Source organism: Chaetura pelagica, unplaced genomic scaffold, assembly GCF_000747805.2.
Source record: "Chaetura pelagica isolate M959 unplaced genomic scaffold, ChaPel_1.0 scaffold338, whole genome shotgun sequence".
In the NCBI taxonomy this organism is placed as follows: Eukaryota; Metazoa; Chordata; class Aves; order Apodiformes; family Apodidae; genus Chaetura; species Chaetura pelagica.
This window is the reverse complement of record NW_009954114.1, coordinates 278,079-296,259: the sequence shown is the minus strand read 5'-3', so window position 1 is coordinate 296,259 and position 18,181 is coordinate 278,079. Positions and strand designations below refer to the sequence as shown.

Here is an 18,181-nt window from a genome sequence, read left to right as displayed (position 1 = left end):
ACAAAGGGGGAGCAAAGTAAGTAGAAAAGAACTGCATGCTTCCAAAGTCACCAAATCTTTCCACTTGTTCCCAGGGCTCGGACAACAATGCTGCTATGAAAATAGCTCTGAGGAGGAAGAGCATGCTGGGTAATGAGATGCAAATGAGCACACCAAGCATCCCACTCTGCTTCAGAGCCTTTGTATCCAGTAGTGCAATAACAACCAGCTTTTGAGTCATGATAGGTTAGCACAGAATAGGTTTCACAATGGATGTGTGTATTATCCTCATGGTTCTCCTCAGCTTGTGGTCAGCAGGATAGTTAGATATGGCATCCATTTTATTGAGAATTTGCTTAGATTAAAACTAGCTGAAACGAGAATGTCACAGTTAAACTTAAAAGAAGCTCAGTGTGAGACCTTGTGAAGGGAGAAGGGCCTTTTATTTTGTTAAACTTTCTCTGTACCTTGGTTTTACCTACTCACCCTCTCATACCCTTCACACCAACACGTGTATCCAAGTGCTGTGGCCAATATGACTCGTGTGGGAACCTGAAGTCCTCACTGTGTCTCTTGGGTTCTTCTTGACTGACAAGGAATGGAGTTTTGGACAGGTATTGTAAAACATTTCAGAATTAACAGTTATCTTTGCATCACAAGCTTGCTTACTTCTGTCTCTGTAAACATTGCTTGCTTTCTTCATCTCCTCATTTTGCATATCTTTAGAGCTATCATCTGTCTTTTTCTTAGGATGATAGTATATGTGCTGCAACCTGGTTGCTGTCCTCCTCCTGTTCCTAGACCTGTCACAGGTCTTCTGCTGACAGTTGATGAGTGCTGGGACCTTATAAGAGCCCTCTGCCCAGATGTAAACAGCACATTCCCCAGAGCTCACCTATTTGACTGTTCTTAGTCACCTCCTTGGTTTATCAATACAGACCATTATTTTAAACCTGGCTGTTGTTTCTTCTGGTGCTTTCACACACGTACATATTTCCATTCCTACTTCCTCCATACTCATCTTAATATTTCTGATAGAGATCTTTACAAGGGGAGATACCTAAGGAGACTTGATTTACTTGATCAGAAAGACTCAGGAAAGAATAGAGGAGTAGCTCTCATCTCAGTCCCTTCATGTTCTCCCCCAGTCCCTCTGGGAGTTAAAAATAAATTGGTGCTGTTATTTAAAAGCAGCTGGCAGAGTCGGTGCTTGTGGAGCTGCTGAGACCCCTGGACTGAGCTACTGAACATGGGGTCTGGATGCCCTTCCTCTGCTCCATCTGCCTGTGCAGTTGGATAGAGCTCAACCTGAGGATCCCACCTCTCAGTGTCAAAGCAAGAGAGAGCTCTTAGCAAGTAACATCTTGCTCCTCTTCTGTGGCTGGAGGGTTACCAGTACCCAGGACCCACTTTTCTCCCTCTCTGCTTTACCCACTGTTGGCAAGGCTGACGTGCTGGAGTGGCTCTGCAGAGGAAGCAGCTACTGCTCATGTTCCAGTTTTATTGTGCACTTTTGATATTTGTTATGTGCTGAGCCACTGAAGGAGGGGGAGGTCAGAGCTAATACTGTATTTTACCCACTGATAACAATTTCAATAAATCCCTGCAAGGAGAAGTTGTTTGTTTTTTGGGTTGGTTTTTCTTTTTTTTTAAAAAAAGGCAGAAAACCCTAGAAAGCAAAAGAGTTAATTTCAGTCTTTAAAGAACAGATTTTTTTTTTTATTTACTTAACAGTAAATTTGGGAAAATGTTTAGTGCTGTTATGGCTGAGCTTTATGAGATTGTTAGTTAATAATATCTCACTCTTACACAAGTAATTTTTTTCCTTTGTAGATCACAAGGCACTTTACAAAGAAAGATATCAGTTATCCCAGTTTTATGGATGGAAAACTGAAATGTGAAAACATAAAATATCTTAAGTAAGGTTATAGACCAAGGCACAGTTAGCTGGAAACCAAGCAGAGGTGTCTCAGTATGGTTTCTTAGGCAGGAGAGCACCTTGGGAAGGGCAGTGGATCCTGGCAGGGCTGAGATCTGTCTGTGAGATGCGTGTCATGAAACAAAGCCATATATCTTTTCTATAAGGCTTCTTTCCACAACTCTGGGTTTTGTCTCTGAATCAGGAAGGTCACCTCAGTGGTGAATCATTTCTTTATTAGAGGTGAAGATGAGATTGACTTGACCTGGAGAATCTGCAGTTAGCTCAAGGTGCCGCTCTCCCAGCGCTGTGGCTCTGAGAGCTGGAGACAATCGCTGGCAATGCCTTTCTTTTGAGAGCAGTTAGGAGGAACGCCGGGATTGTTCTTCTATTGTCAAGAAGAGTGCTGGGTTGAGGGGGTGTGTGTGGAAAAATGCAAAATCACTCCTCTTTAAAAGGTAATGAGGGTGTCTAGATTAGGAAGAAACGCTGACAGCTGTGCCCTGCACACCCTGCACACCTCCACAATTCGGAAAGGAAAATACCAGGACTTCATCATGCTGTGACCTATGCATATGTTACAAAAGCATACATTAGAGATTTTTTTATTATTATTTTTTCCTTCCTTTGTTCCTACATCATAATATGCCAGAGAAAGAGATTGAACAGTAACTCATGATGTATTAAGGCCCATGGTGCAAAGTATTTGCATAACCCCATTCCACTGACAGTGGCACCAGCTACCCCTGCCGTGGATGTTATAAAAGTCTTCTTTCTTGCAAACAGTGAAATTAATTAGCATAAATTATAACCAGAGTCTAGTTAGGCTCAGTCGTTGCTTTTACAGAATGATGAGGCCTTTGTGCACAAAAAAATTAAAGAAAATTGTATCATGATTATGTGTGCTGGTTACTAAGCTTGCCACCAGTTATATATATTTATAGCTATTCCTGCCAGTAATAATTATATGCTAATTATAACCCAAATAGAATTCTGTAATTCTGCCCTGAAAAAGAAAGCAATGCAGGGGGAAGTTAAAATCTGTGCTGAGGCATCATATTAGCAATTAGGTTTTTAGGTGGCACTGCAATTTTTAAGGGAAGAAAGCAAAATAAGATATGCATGCTATTTCTATTATATGTTCTTTTGAGCCTACATAAAGGATTTGAACTTGAAAACCCTCTTATTCCACATACTGTCATCTTCCTTGTGAAGTGTTTTAAGAAAGCTAAGCCCCCACATGACAGTCCCTCAAGGGCATTTGCTCAGTTGTTTCAGAGCATCATAGCCCTAAGCAATGACTCAGGCTATGATGACACCATGGAGAAATTGCCCATCAGTTGTTCTGGAGCAGCCAGAGCAGCTTGGGCACTTTGAGCATTATCAGTCTTTTAATTTAAAAATTGTAGCTGTGAATGGCAGCCTCTGGGTGTTTGCTGGTGGCTTCACTCCCCTATTCCGGAGGGATTGCTTTTGAGGGGAGGCTTTTTGGGTGTGCAGTTTGAGCACATCCCACCTGAGTTCAGGCACTTCACTGAGATGCCTGAGGTTATTTTTGGTCCAAAGTAATTATAGTCAGATAGTGACACTAGTTTGACACAGGCGGGTTTTCAAATTGTTTCTTGCTGTCCAGAGTTATTCAGGGTTTGGCTTCTTCCTGGCCAAACCCAACTCACTACCATCACCCCCTTAGCAAGTAAGAATAATAATGATAATCTCAGCTCCAGAAAAGTGGAAGAACCGGCACCTTTGATTGAACTCCTGTAGCAAGTACCTATTGAGGGGTATTATAAAATCTGGGACTTGATCCCTACAAATGGGAGATAACAAGTAAAATCTCAGTGATAAAGAGCAGGAAGACAGGGTGAAGAAGTAAGCCTTGCAGTCACAGAACAATTTGTCTGACCTCTGTCATTTGCAAGGCTTTCACATGTATTTTGAAGGACAATATAATTAAAAACAAGGAAAGAAATAGAAAATGGCATAAAGGTGCTCATGGGTTTACCAGAAATAAATTGTATCAGTCTATCTTGATGTCACTGGTAAGATAAATTACGTTCTAAGAAACGCTCTGTGTGTCATCTACATGGACTTCAGTAATGCATTTGATACGGTTGCACTGCAGAATTTATGAGGGACATGGAGATTAATAGTAGAGTTGATATGTGCATAGGGGTCTGCTGGCTAAAGAGGAGATAAAAATGATGAGTCTTGAAAGAGGAATTTGGGTGCTGAAGGGCACACGTTAAGAGATTATTTCAAGTATTGCCTAGACAAATTATCTTGTTAGGTGGTTTCTTCAATGATGCTGGCTCTGGCTTCAAAAGTAGGAGTTTGCTCAAACCCAGAGTTAGCAGGCATGATCTGAACAGTAGAGGGGGCGGGTGGGGGGAAGATAGAAAGGATGCCTGGCAGTTCAAAGAGTAAAAAATTATTAGAGGAGTAAATGAAACGTAACATTTGAGGACTAACAAGATTGTGGGTCTCTGCTAGAAGTGCATCCTCTGGAGGCGGTAGCTGGGCTGCTGTAGCAGGGCTCTGCAGACCTTATCTGGGGCACAAGTGTTCAGCCACCATCCATCAGGCCTGGGAGGGATGAGGGTTTGAACTGCAATGCATGAGAGGCAATGGCAAATTCATTAAGAGAGAGTAAGGAGCTGGCTTGTTTAGTTGACTGAAATGAAGGTGTAAATTGCCCATAAACACAGACTGTCTGAAAAGCAGGGGCTTTCAACCATGCCCTTGTGTTCCCAAACAGCCAAGATGAATACAGGGAGCAGAAAACCTGGCCACTTGTAAAATTGAGAGAAGTATTTAGGAGAGTAGTGGCTTTGCCTGCAGTTGCTGAGGTCTGCGCTGGCTGAGTTTTGAAGGGATGAGAGGGACTCCCTCCCTTGTTCCACCAGGCTGAACAGACTGGCACACCATATTGTCATTTTCAACAGATTCTAAGAACAAAAAAAGCCAAAATCTGCCTTTAAAGGAAAGCATCATCCAAATTCATCATTGAAGTAAATGTTTGTGGTGCATTTTGTGCAGAGTTTTGATATTTTCAGCAATAAGCTGAGGGAACTCTAACAAGAGACAGAAGAGACAACCAAAGAGAAATAAAAAGGTTTTACTTCAGCTTATTATTTTATTTTTTTTTCCCCCAACATAACCACACATTAGAAAGTATGACTGTTTTTAGAAGCAATATTTTTTTCTATCTATCTTGTCTCAAAGAGGTCATTTCACTCTCATTGTCACCTCAGGAAAAACAATAAGGCAGCACTGCTCAACGCAATTGCACAGGCTCGCCTGGTGGGTTCCCTTTCTTGTTCAATGAAGTATCATTCATTTAGATCACAATACAGTCTTTCTAAATTAGAGGTTTACATGTATAATTATATAAAATGATATGTTTGTTTACATCTCCAAGTCAAATGTACATGGTTTTCTATCATTTATCTTTGAAATTCAATTTCATTTTGTTGATCCCTAATTTATTGCAGCAGATGAATGTGCTGTTAGAGTGTTTACAACGCCTCTCCCTTTCTGGGGGTAATAGAATTACCCCAGTTATTGCTATTCATGTCAACATTTCTGTGGTTAGGAATACACAGTAGTTTTACTTTCCTGGATATATGGTGGAAATCCTAGTGCTGTTTATTGTCGCCGCTCCTTTTTTATTCCCATCTAAAATCCTAAATTTACTTTCAAAGAGTAGCAGGACAGTTGACAACTGATGACTCTGTTTCTCAGAAGATGTGTCCTCTTTTCTGTGTTCAGGGTATGTATGGAAAGGCTGTGTTCATACCTCTGTGTGTACTGTTCATAAATATTTCAGATTTCTAGTAAACTCATCAGTAAACCCATACATTCCCATAAGAATTTCTGCAAACTCAGCCTAGGGACTCTGGTGAACTAACAGTGAGTGCAACCAATCTCTGAATCTATGGAACATTTTTTGAGAAGCAGCATTTGTTTTACTTATTCCTTTTGTCTGTTTAACTTGTTGCGATAAAAGGCCTCTATTTTCAGCAAACAATTCCAAGGCATTTTTCTCCCCAAGCAGAGCTTTCAAGGGTAACTCTACAGAACATTTCCTTTGATATCTTCACATGGTTTTCTCTCCATCCTTATCCCTTACAGTATTTGAGAAAGGCACATTGGGAAGTGCATCCGCTTTGGACTGTGATGAGATAGCATCAGTGTTGCGGCATGTTCAGAGCATCTCATGGGGCACAAGAACTCTGCTGAGAAAGCTCCCTAATTTTATATTCTTGTTTCTATTTCAAAATTGTTTTCTTTGAAGATAAGGATCAGTATCTTAATGAGGAGAAAGTTTCCCCGAGCAACCAGGGACTAGAAAACTTTGGGACAAGACCTTGGCTAATTGAAGAAGAGGAGGCTCTGAGGTGACCTTGTACCAGCTTTCCAGTACCTGAAGGGTGCCTACAGGAAGGCTGGGGAAGGACTTTTTGGATGGGCATGTAGTGAGAGGACAAGGGGCAATGTTTTAAAACTTGAAAAGGAGAGATTTCGGTTAGATACTAGGAGGAGCTTCTTTATTATGAGGGTGCTAAGGCACTGGAACAGGTTGCCCAGTGAGGTCATTGGAAGCCCCATCCCTGGCAGTATTCAAGGCCAGGTTGTGTGGGGCTCTAATCAACCTGATCTAGTGGTAGGTTTCCCTACTCACACAGGGGGGTTGGATCTAGATGATCTTTAAGGTCCCTTCCAACCCAAACCCTTCCATATTTCTATGTTACCCTGTTAGTCTTTCGCCAGGAAAGCAAAAGATGTAGCTTTCCTGTTCACTTTCCTGTTTCTATGAAGACACTCAATTGTTGGCTCAAAACCGAGGAACATATTTGGCTTCTTTGACTTTAGTCTGCATGTTATCTGTCCGATACTCTTCTCATATTTCATCTAAAAAAAATTTGGAAAAGAGAAATTAATAAAAGAGTACTTTAAAGTTCCAGTTTTAAAAAATTTACTCTTTATACTGTAAAATTTGCAACACTTCCAGAGACAGCAGGAAAATAAGCTGTCTCTCTATACCAGATTCTGTTATCTTTTAAACTGTACTTCAGGAAACAGCTCAGGTAAAGTTATTCATCCACAGGTTGAAGGAAAAGACTTTAATTTAATAAGAAAGCTATTGAACTCTCCTTGGCTTCATAGCCATATTAGGGAAATCCAATCTGTGTTAGAAAATAGCCTGTGGCAAACTGATTTTTGGTCCCTGAGTGCCACACTATTGAAAAATATGTGAATTTCTTCTAAGCCAAAGGTCAGTTTAGTTCACTGTCACACCTACAGCCCTGGGCTAATTTGGTCACATAGAGAATTAAGCATCAGAAGCAGCAAACCCACAGTAATGTTTCCCTCTGTGGGCTATTGTTCAAGTAATCCAGTGCTTAGAGATTTCCCCCACCACAGCCTTTGCATTTAACAGCCCTTGGTGAATTTTTCTTCCGTGACTCTCTTGAGTCTATGAATTAACTTGTATCTAGCACAAATCTTCAAATAATGCATGTATATAAAAAGAATGAACATCAGTAAACCTCAGAGCTAAATATGCCTCTGTAAATATGTATATTTTAGCAGTTTTTAATATTTGCTTCACTGGGTATATGTAAAATGTCACATGCATAAATATAACTTCTCAGTATTTGATTGTATATACAATATATATTTATATAGCATGGTCTATCAACTTAAGCACACACAAACACACAGAGATTTTATTTCTGCAAGGACCCTTCTATAAAACAAGGGAGCTAACTGAAGGCACAGTGTGGATTATTCAGTTGGAAAATCCTAATTGGCAATTGGCTGCTCTAATTAAAGCACTGAAGACAGCAGGCAGGTTGATACTTGTCCAGGTGCCATCACCCTTTCTAACTGGAAGAACAGAGGTGGCAAATGCCTGGAGTTTTCCAGGCAGAAAGTGTTAAAAAAACAAAGGAGTGCTTAACTTTTACAGCATATACATTAAGCTTTATGTGCATAGTCTACTCTGGCTGACTGGTTGATAATTTAGGGCATTTCTTTTGTCCATGATCCTCAGAAGACAATTTGAGATAGTGTAGTTCTGGTGTTATTTTCCCCATGTTCTGTTGTCACCTTCACTTTGATGAACATCAAGTTCACCTAAGAACTGTGAATATTTCTCACAAAACAGTTCACAGAATCACAGAATCACAATCACAGAATGGTAGGAGTTGGAAGGGATCTCTGGAGATCATCTAGTCCAACCCCCCTGCTAAAGAAGCATTCCCTAGAGCAGATGACACAGGAACATGTCCAGGCAGGTTTTGAATGTCTCCAGGAATGGAGATTCCATTACCTCCTTGGGCAGCCTATTCCAGTGCTCTGTCACCCTCAGAGTAAAGAAGTATTTTCTTATATTTAGGTTAAATCTCCTGTTTACCATTTTTTGACCATTACCCCTTGTTCTGTCACTGGACACCACTGAAAAGAGTCTGGCCCCATCCTCCCGACACCTACACTTTAGATGTTTATAAAAATTTCTAAGACCACTCCCCACAGCCTCCTTTTCTCTAAGCTGAACAGACCCAGCTCGCTTAGCCTTTCCTCATATGGTAGATGGTCCAGTCCCTTAATCAACTTAGTGGCCCTGTATTGTGCTCTCTCCAGTAGTTCCTTGTCCTTCTTGAATTGGGGACCTCAGAACTGCACACAGTGCTCCAGGTGAGGCCTCACCAGGGCAATGAAGAGGAGGAGGAGAAGAACCTTCCTTGACCTGCTGGACACACTCTTAATGCACCCCAGGATGGCATTGGCCCTCTTTCATTTATATGGCCTAAGAAACAGATGTGCAAGGATGCACAGAGAGACGTTTTAGCTCACAAAGTCAACGAAAAGTGTGAAATTCTGGGAACTGATTCACATAACCTTGCTTGTGAGCTCATGGTTTTCTGTCAATAGCTTTTTTATTAGTTCCAGTTTTCCTCTTCACTTTGATGGCTTAAAGAATCATCACAGTTACAAGTATCTCCTGTTCTTAGCAGGACCATGTTGTTTCCTGGGAAATTCAAGAGAAACCATTTTAGAGGTGTGCTATGACTTTTGAAGCTTGTTAGTGTTTGTGGCTATTTTGTGATAAATGTGTGCTATATTTCCCAGCTGGCTTTGGACAGTGGTCCAGATGGCTGTGCCTAGAAGAGCTACAGCACATATTGAAGATGTGAAAAAAGAAAGGGTCATTTTTTGTCATTGTTCCCCTGTGATTTTATATCATAAATAGCAGTGCAGCCTAACATCATTTCTTTGGATTTATTCTTCTCTGTGTTATTTCCTTTAGGAAATGCTGTTCCACCCTAACATAGTATGACAATTTAATTCAGTTAGAAAAGAACTAAAACTGGGATATATTCTCTTGTGCAAAGCCATGTTTGTCTCATTTGCCCCTGTATCTCAAAAATAAAGTTCTACCTCCTGCTATAGACTGCTATTCTTATGTGTCTATGGCATGGAGTACTGAGTGGAGGAGGGAGGGATACAGTAAGGTTTTCATGAAACCCATGAAATTAAATTATTTGAGAGTGGAGTGGTAAAGCTGTGGGTAGCCTTAGACATAACTGGAATATATTTCTTTTTTTCAGTTTCGATGAGTGATCTTGAACAGAATTCCTTGAAATACAGAGTTATAATATGAAAAGACCACATTCACATCCATACTAATATGTGACCATAATTAAATAAACAATAACATCAAGTAGTTGAGATCTGATTTTATGTATAGTCATATTTTAAACAGTAGTGTTTTGTAGTGTGATCTATCCATGACTTCAGGAATGTATGTGGAAGTGAGCAGCCAGGAGGCTGCAATGGGGTCACCAAAAGTGTCAGATGGGAGAGTCCCTCAGAGAACAGGAATGGAAACTAGAGACCCCACACAATGACTGATTATTTCTGTAGAGCATTGTAACAATCTAATGAAAATTCCTAGAACTGGCAGTTATATGTAGAGCTGTCTTTGAAAGCAAAAACTGCTAGTTGGGCTAGCATCACACTTCAGGATGAGGTCTGCAGAACTGATGGAAATGGCCTGGTAACCTTTCCTTTAAAGACCAGCTGTTAAGTCTGGAGGCTAAATTTGTGAAGATCTACTTTGTTTCAGCATAGGCAGTTCTGTTCTAGAAACTTGCCATATGTTCATACACCTCCTTTAGAAAGAAATTCAGGTCTGAAGGCACTCTTGACCATGATTGCAGTCCAAAAGGCTCTACATTGAAAAGGAAAACAGAAAAAAATATTTAGTGATATCAATTGCAGTAGTAGTAGTAGTGGTAGTGGTAGTAGTGGTGGTATAGTTTGTCCAATATAAGATAAAAACTATCCATTCTGACAGTGATACTCAGTTTCAGATGTTAACTCTTGCTCTTCAAAAGACATTAATTCCTCTGCCTGAAGAAGATGATGATGACAGAGACCTTCTGTAATTTACAGCTAGACATTTCTTATTTAAGATGTATGTGGGAGTTCATAATGGCACATTAGGAAGGAAGAAAGCGAAAGATGATTAAAAAATGATCATATTCCTTACCATGGTTAGATTGTGCTTGATACATATCCCTAGCGACCATGCATTGATGAACAGAGATATTTCAAATTTGAATTTTTTACTTTATTTTTGGGGGCTGAACTTCTTTCATAATTAGGAGCTTTTTCCCTAAATCTTTGCATTGTCTCTAGACGTGAAGGGATCTTGTGTGAATGACATCGGTTTGTCAGCTGTGCTGTCATGTTTGTTTAAACTCATGCAGTCAGTAGATGCCCCCCTATATGGTGTAACTGGTTTGAATACTTACACTTCCTTGATGCATGCAATGCCACTTGTTTTGCTTTTTCAGCTTTTTGCTAGCACCAGGTTCTTCCACATAATTATAAAGCACCACTGTGGTTTCTGTAACCTCCCCATGAGTGTTGCTTCTGGGGTCTAATAAATCTCATAATGAGTCTGAAATATTGGAAGCTCGGTGGACTTTGCTTTGTTCATTTAATTCCATCCCTTCAAGTGATATTTCCCCTCTTCTCACCAGAGTAAATGAAGTGATTTCTCCAAAGAGAAGGTGACATTGGATGAGGAGCTCTAGCTGCAGAAGCTTTCTGGGGCTAGAGGTGTTATGTAGATGTCACTGCTGCCTTTTTTGAAGGATCCAGCGTCATAATGGGTTTGTGTGTAGATGTTTGGCTGGTGTGATTAAATACATAAGTAATAAAGCTAACCAATGGGAATATTTAGTTTACTGTCTTCCTTGGTAATCTTGCAGATGAGAGACATTCTTGAGAACTGCTTTGTCCACTGGCATTGTCTCCATAGACATCTTTTTCTCTAGGACAAGTTCATGCCTTTACAATCTTTAGAATTTATCACAAAATGAGCACATGATGTATTTTCCTATCCAAGGAAAGGTGTTGTAGGAGGGAAAATTCAAACCTGCCTTTTAAATCTCTAATGCAAAAAAAATTCGTACTAAGCTCTGTTCACAGAAGATACATGTTGCTTTTCTGAAAGGAACTTCGGAAGTGTTTAATTTTCTTTTCTTGGTATAAATCCCACAAGGGGTTAATAATTTGAGAAAGTACATTTCTTTAAAAAAGACATCTTGATCATCCCCATGTAAAAGGGTACTTTGTTTTAAAGACTCAATTTAAGCATAGAACAAATTTATGAAATAGTAATACAAACCTTTAATACATTAGAATGATTATATTTGGAAATAATTATGTATACAAGTAGTTATTATAGAAATAACCTTCTTTGTCAAGTATTCTTGGTGTGGAAGTAATCAGCATCCTATCCCATTAATTGTTGGAGAACTCTGAAATCTTTAATGAGGTTTTTTACAGAAGGATTTCAGTCAAATGCAAATGATTCATTGAAGCACTTAATCACGAGACAAATAGTGATTCTTTAGTAAGGTGGGTTGTTTTTTTTAAATTCACTGTAATAAAATGCAGCATGTTAACTGCAGATACACAGCTAACTTTTTCAGTTACCTTTCTCACAGCATTTTGCTTCCAGATTCATTGTTAGTCAGGAAGTTATAATGGCTGCACTGTGAAAGAAAATGCTTGACAGATGTCAAGAGATCTGTGTGTGATATAGCTTTAAATAGATTTTTTCCCTTTGAGTATTTGAAAAATGAATTCATTTCTACTTGTCGATAGAGACATATTTTTCAATGGATATTAACAATCAAATATCACCCTTTTTTCACAGGTCTGATTACAACAACATCAAGAAAATTGGATCGGGAACAGCAAGCAGAGCATTTTTTGGAGGTAAGATTAGGTGGAAAATATATGTTGAAAGGTTAACTGAATTTTGTAGTTTAAAATAATTTCTTCCTGTACCAGTAGAGTGGTATTTCCCTTCTTTCGATGTATGAGTGACTCACAGAAAGCTGGGAATTGCCTAATTATACAGAAGAAATACTGCATTTTTTAAATTCACAAGCACAAGAAGAAATTGAATAAATATGCACAACACTTACTTTCCATCTCTATTCTACTTCATTTAAATGTTTGATTGTTACCTCTACATTTTATTTGTGACAGAAGTTTAGATTATCCAGAGCAAATTTTAAAACATAAATAAAATACATAGAATCATCGCAGCCCTGTCAGGAATATTCTATGTTCAGTCAGGTTAAAGATATTTAAAGTTTTGCATCTCAGATCTAACATGCAAACTATCCTTTTGAATGAAAGAAGAATTTGACATTGCTCACATTCACTACGTCATCAGAATCAATGAATATATTATTAGCTTTCACTTATGGGGTCTACCAATGACAATTTTCCAGTAAAAAATTGTCCTCTAAAAAGAGTGTCTAAACCATTCCCTTGTCCTAAATTTAGATGAATGTTTCTCTTTATAAGTAGCTCACATATGTTGGATATGGAGTGATATACTTGTAAACTACTGGTTTTACCACATGTGTTTTCTTTCACATTGCTGAACACCATGCTGTGTTTTTTTCCTTTGGGTAGAAGATCCTGGACTCTGTTCTCTTGTCTGTTTGTGAAATAAGGAATTCTGATTCGTGTTGGTACAAGGAAAAAAGAACCATATTGTCGCACATAATCAATCATTCCTACTATGTATTTTAGGAAATTCTCTTCAAATCCATGCAAGTTAAAAAACATCTGGACAAAATAGTTCCCAATGTGATCACTATCTGGCAGCAAAATGGAGTAAAATATACTTTTGCATATTCCATGGTTATTTTTGCTTCTTAGAAATCCTGTGGGTTTTTTTAGTTAGTGCAGAACATTTATTCCTGTACAAGTTTGTTGGTTTTTTTTCTTTATTCTTCACTGTAGATTCTCATGCATTCCAGGTCATAAATAAATAGAGAGGAATAAAAGGATTTTCCCATTTTTAGGATTTATTAAGTTGGAAGGTTAGTGAAGTAATCATGTGTTCAAATCAATGCAAGCTTTCTATTTTATACTGTCAGAGAAGATTGCAAGATTAATGAAATTGACATTGATTTTGAAATGTATCTCTTGCATTTATGTATCTGCCTCAGAGACCTCAGTGAAATCTGCCAAATTCATATTTGCCAGAGGATTCCCATACAGATGGGAAAGTGTTACTATTAATAGCAAAAAGAAAAAATAATTGCTTATAGGAATTAGGCTTTAGTCATCAATACAAGTTAATATATTCTTTCCCCTGAACTTTCTCTCATTTGAAAAAATACCCATCTGGAAGATCTTGAGGACTGAAGATGTGCTAGAGGGAAATTAATGTCCTGTGGTGCTCCAAGGACTGTCAATGGGGAGTGGAGAGCAGGCTACAGAAGAGAAACACCAGAGCGGGGAGTCCTGGAGAACTGGGGAGAGGACCACACTGTTGTAAAACCCAACTGGAAGCAGAGTGTGGGAAAGGGAATGAAGCTCTGGCAGGGATGTGTCCCCAGTGGCCATATGGACCCTTGGAGCTGCAGCTGAAATGTCGGCCATCACTGCCTCCTGGGACATGAGTTCCTGGGGATCAGAGCAAACAGACTGCTGGGATCTAGGGCCAGGCTGGCAGAGCTCTGAGCCTTCTTGTGGCACACTGAGAAAACATCTAAAATGCCTTGCTGTCTCTGCATGTAATTAGCCCCCTGGGGAGACCTTAATTGCCAAGACAGCCGTGGTCCCCCAGCAGTAGAGGATTTAGCTTTCAGCTCCATTTCATACCCATCTTCCCGTACTCTTGGCTCTTTAAAAAGCTCCGATTAGTGCTTGACCTGGCAACCCCTGCTCCCTTTTGCCCAGTTTGTGTGTGAGACATTGACAGACCTTTCCTAGATACATCTTTTTAATTATTTTTAATAAGCCTGTCTTTTCCCCACCTGAATTTAACAAGGATGATATGCCCAAACCAGCCACCACTTCCTGACCAAATTCCACTATTTTCATTAAAGTTGTTAGGAAAACAAGGTGAAATAAGAGGGCAAATGTTAGTTGTTATAATTGTTTGTAATGTCATTGCTGGTCTCCAGACCTGTGATAGGTTAGGGTGACACTTCTGGAGTCATCTGTCCCTATCCATATTGGAGGAAACATGGATTACCAGCGATGACTGCATGTGGATTTTTAAGACTGCCATGCTTAGGAAAGGTGAATCTAAGTGACTTCTCTTATATGTGCACAAGAAGTCAGCTGTAAAGTAAGTACTGAGCCCAGGTCAGCCATGCAGCTTTTTTTCCTTCCTTCTTAATTATCTTCTCTGGATATCCAGACGTGTACACATGACTTTTTAAATAGTACCCAAGGTTGTTGTTACAGGTTGTTGCACTTACCAAAGAGAATGTCCCAAAGTGAACACAGAAACTTGGCTAGACCCTGAATTAAAAGATGCATCAGAAAATCAGAAATGGAATCTCATTTATAATAATTGAGATCTCCTGGGTTTTTTGGGTGACTTTGTTTGGGGCTGTTGTGCCCAGGTTTTCTTTCATACCTTCCATAGAAATCATCCTGTTCGGAGTGGCTTTTACTTGGGTTTTCTTATAACGGCAAGAAAAATAACCTGTAAGAAATGAGGCTCCATCGTGGTGGGATGAAAATGAGCCTGAGGTTTTTTTTTTTTTGGGGGGGGGGGCTTTTTGGAAGGGGAATAAAAAGAAAAGTGGATTTCTTCTCCCAGATCCTTCATTGATTGTGTCATTATGTTTTTTCAATTCCCAAGTTGAGAGTTTTTTGGGGGGTTTTTTGACAGATTTCTTATGTCTTGCAAGGCTGAAAGTTTTATTCAGTGCTTGTTATCAGGTAGAATTTTTCTGCTTCAGTTAAATTGAACGTCACTGGATTTTATACAGAATGGTCTCCTGCTTTAGTGGATTTTTACAAATGAAATGGTTCTGCCTGAAATGGGAGGAAAATGACTACTAGATGACTTTCTCACATGAAACAAGCCAAAATAATATATTTTATTTCACAGACTTTGTTAAAGATCCTGTAGTTGGGATGAAGTATTTAAATATCCATCTAAAACAAGAAAGGTAATTCTGAGAGTCACCAGCTTGCTTTGTAAGTAAATGAAAATAGCAGTATATTTCTCAGTGAGGAGCAATTGCAGGTTTCAGGTGATCTGTCTTTATTCTTCTTCAGTAATTGAACACATCATCCCCTTCTTATCTTCTTTTATTTCTTTCTTCTTCTGGGTATGGGTTGTCTTCTAACAATTTGTGTTTTAACACTTAACTCTGTCTGCTCATGTATTATGCTAATTTACTAAAAAGAAGCAGCTAGAAGTAGAGAATATTGGTGGAGTTTGAGCTATGGAAAAATACAGAAATAGTCTGGCTGTTTTTTCTGCCCACATTTTTTGTAGATGCCTCCTAATCCTGGTCTGACAGCTTTACAAACTTCAGTGATTTTACTATGTGATTTTATGCAAACAGCTGCTGGAGAGATGGAAGTCTGATAAGCTTTAAAAAGTAAACCATTTCATGCAGGATCTTCATCCTTGTGTTATGTTGGCTGATTTTGAGATGTCCAGAATATGAATAATTCCTGATTTGCTTTCCAGCATGCACGTGCAGCTTGAGAGGATTGTTGAATCCAGGCTACAGCTCATTGACTTGTGCCTTCAGCCCAGAGAGTGGCTCTGAGCACATGCTTTCTCACTCCAAATGCTTTTAGAACACACTGGTGCAGATGCTGGGTTACTTGTGCCTCCAACATGGAAATCCTCTGCAAAACACATCTGTTAATGGGGAGCTCACTTGGCTGGGAGTTGCTGGGGCAAAGCCTGCATTGAACAAAAGAATGAGCCAAGAGAGTTACAGGCTTCAATGTGCAATTCTAGCAACATCTTGGAAGGTTATGATTGGAGAGAATAAGGATCTGTAGTGAGAAGTGACCTCTTCATCCTCTTAATAAAGATATATACATTAGTGCTTTTAAAGTGCAAAGACTGTGTGGTCTGTCCTTGATGAGCATGTGTGGTGCAGGCTCTAAAGTATTTTAGCCAGTTTTGAAAATAGTATCCATAGTATCTGTGGGAAACACAACACTATCCCTCTGTATCCCTCTGTTCCTCCAAATTATGTTTAAATTTACAACTGTAGATTCATTCAGAAATTATCTTTTAATGTTTGTCATGGTGAAAAACTTGTCTATTCTAAGCCTTTCTAAAGAATAAAAATAGTCACTAATAAGCATGGTTGGAACTTTAAATCTCCAAGAGTGAAAAAGCAACAGAAGACAATGGGTTTAAAATACTGTTGCAACAGCCTGAGGCCTTCAAGGCCTGAGCCATGTACCATAATTAATGAGGGGGAGGAGTGAGAGCAGAGTGTTGGCTTAGTGCAGCTGATTTTTAGCCAACTTAGTGCTATCAGAATAGTAACGGTGCCTCTTGAGTGCCTTGCTTTTGTTGCAAATCAGTACATAGAATCCTCATCAATCTTCCTGCTGTGATGCTTGAGCATAGCTCCGAGAAGGATGTCAGTAACAGCACAAGGGGTTGTAATGAAGATAAATTGGTATATCTGATGTGAGTGTCAAAATACATGGGCTGAATGAAGCATATTGGTTTCTATTTATTTTAAGTACACTAACAGGGTACAATAAACTGTTACATGGGATGTGTTTATGTGCAGTAATTAGAGGGAAGCACAATAATCTGCTGTAATTGTAGCCTAAAAAGAATTCAGATTTCCACTTGTTTAATGGGAGGTTGTAATTGTGAGGGGAATTTTGATGGCGGGACCGTAATTTTTTCCACTTGGAATTTGGTCTGCAAGGGGAAATTGCTCCTGGAAACTTTATGGCCACAATTTGTGGAGGAAAGGGAGGTTTAAAATCTTGAAAAGCAGCATTTGGAAATAGCACTGCCTCTCAGTTCTTCTCACAAACACCACGTTGGTGGCTCAGTGTTGGAACAGTGCTGCATTCTCTGGCATCCTCCTCTTTTCCTCCAGCATCTCCCACGCAAAAACTTGACAGATTTAACCTAATTTTGCTTCTGAGCCTATTCAGTGAGGCTGCAGCCTTTGCTATTGGGGATGCCTATAGTCAGTGGTCCTTTCTAAGAGACTATAGAGTTTTCTGAAGAATATAGGCAGCCGTGGGGAAATATGCTCATGTATATTTTTACAGGAGAAGGATAAAAGCTGAAGTTCATTGGGTTTATGTAGTTGAATAATACTCTACAGAACACTGATTGCTTAAATCCTGGATTATGAATCTGTGTAAGCATTTGTTTCATGGATCTTCAGCATTGCCCACGTATGGCAGGGAAAGGTTCATTTTTTCTTGGTGACATGCGGATGATGGGGTAAAAATGAGGCAGTATGTCTGATTGAACATTTTGTCTGAGATTTTCATTCCTCCAAAGGCACATGCCTTTCCCATTTTAGCATTGAAGCCTATCAAATGATTCAAGGGAAATTAAAAAAATAGGTAATCAGCCTGTTATTTCCAGGTTGAACTTAAAAATTATTACTGGTTGTGCTTGCTAGAAGTAAGAGAGTTATATTTCATTATTTTGAGGACACCTGAAAAGATTTTTAGAGGAACATTATGGAGAGACAACTTTCTAAAAAGACAATGGAAACTGTAGGATGATGTCAGCTTTGAATGACAACACATTGAACTTGAATGTCAACTTCAAAATTGGGGGGGGAAAGCAACAGGAAAAGGAAATCAAGGGATAAATTAGAAGAAATGGAAGACAATAAACAGTTTTAAAATACAATCAAATAATTTTCATCTCATGCTACCTTTCCATGGGTTTATCAGCAGAGGGTTAGGTCTCCT

At 39.2% G+C, this 18,181-nt stretch overlaps 1 protein-coding gene across 1 annotated transcript in view; it reads left to right on the top strand.

The window, feature by feature from the left end:
• The window catches only part of FAT3 (FAT atypical cadherin 3), a 345,063-nt gene that overhangs the window by 201,318 nt on the left and 125,564 nt on the right, over nt 1–18,181 (top strand). Inside the window, exon 4 of the mRNA XM_010002614.1 lies at nt 12,138–12,199. Coding sequence (XP_010000916.1) covers nt 12,138–12,199 — 62 coding nt within the window. The remainder of the gene's footprint in view (nt 1–12,137; nt 12,200–18,181) is intronic.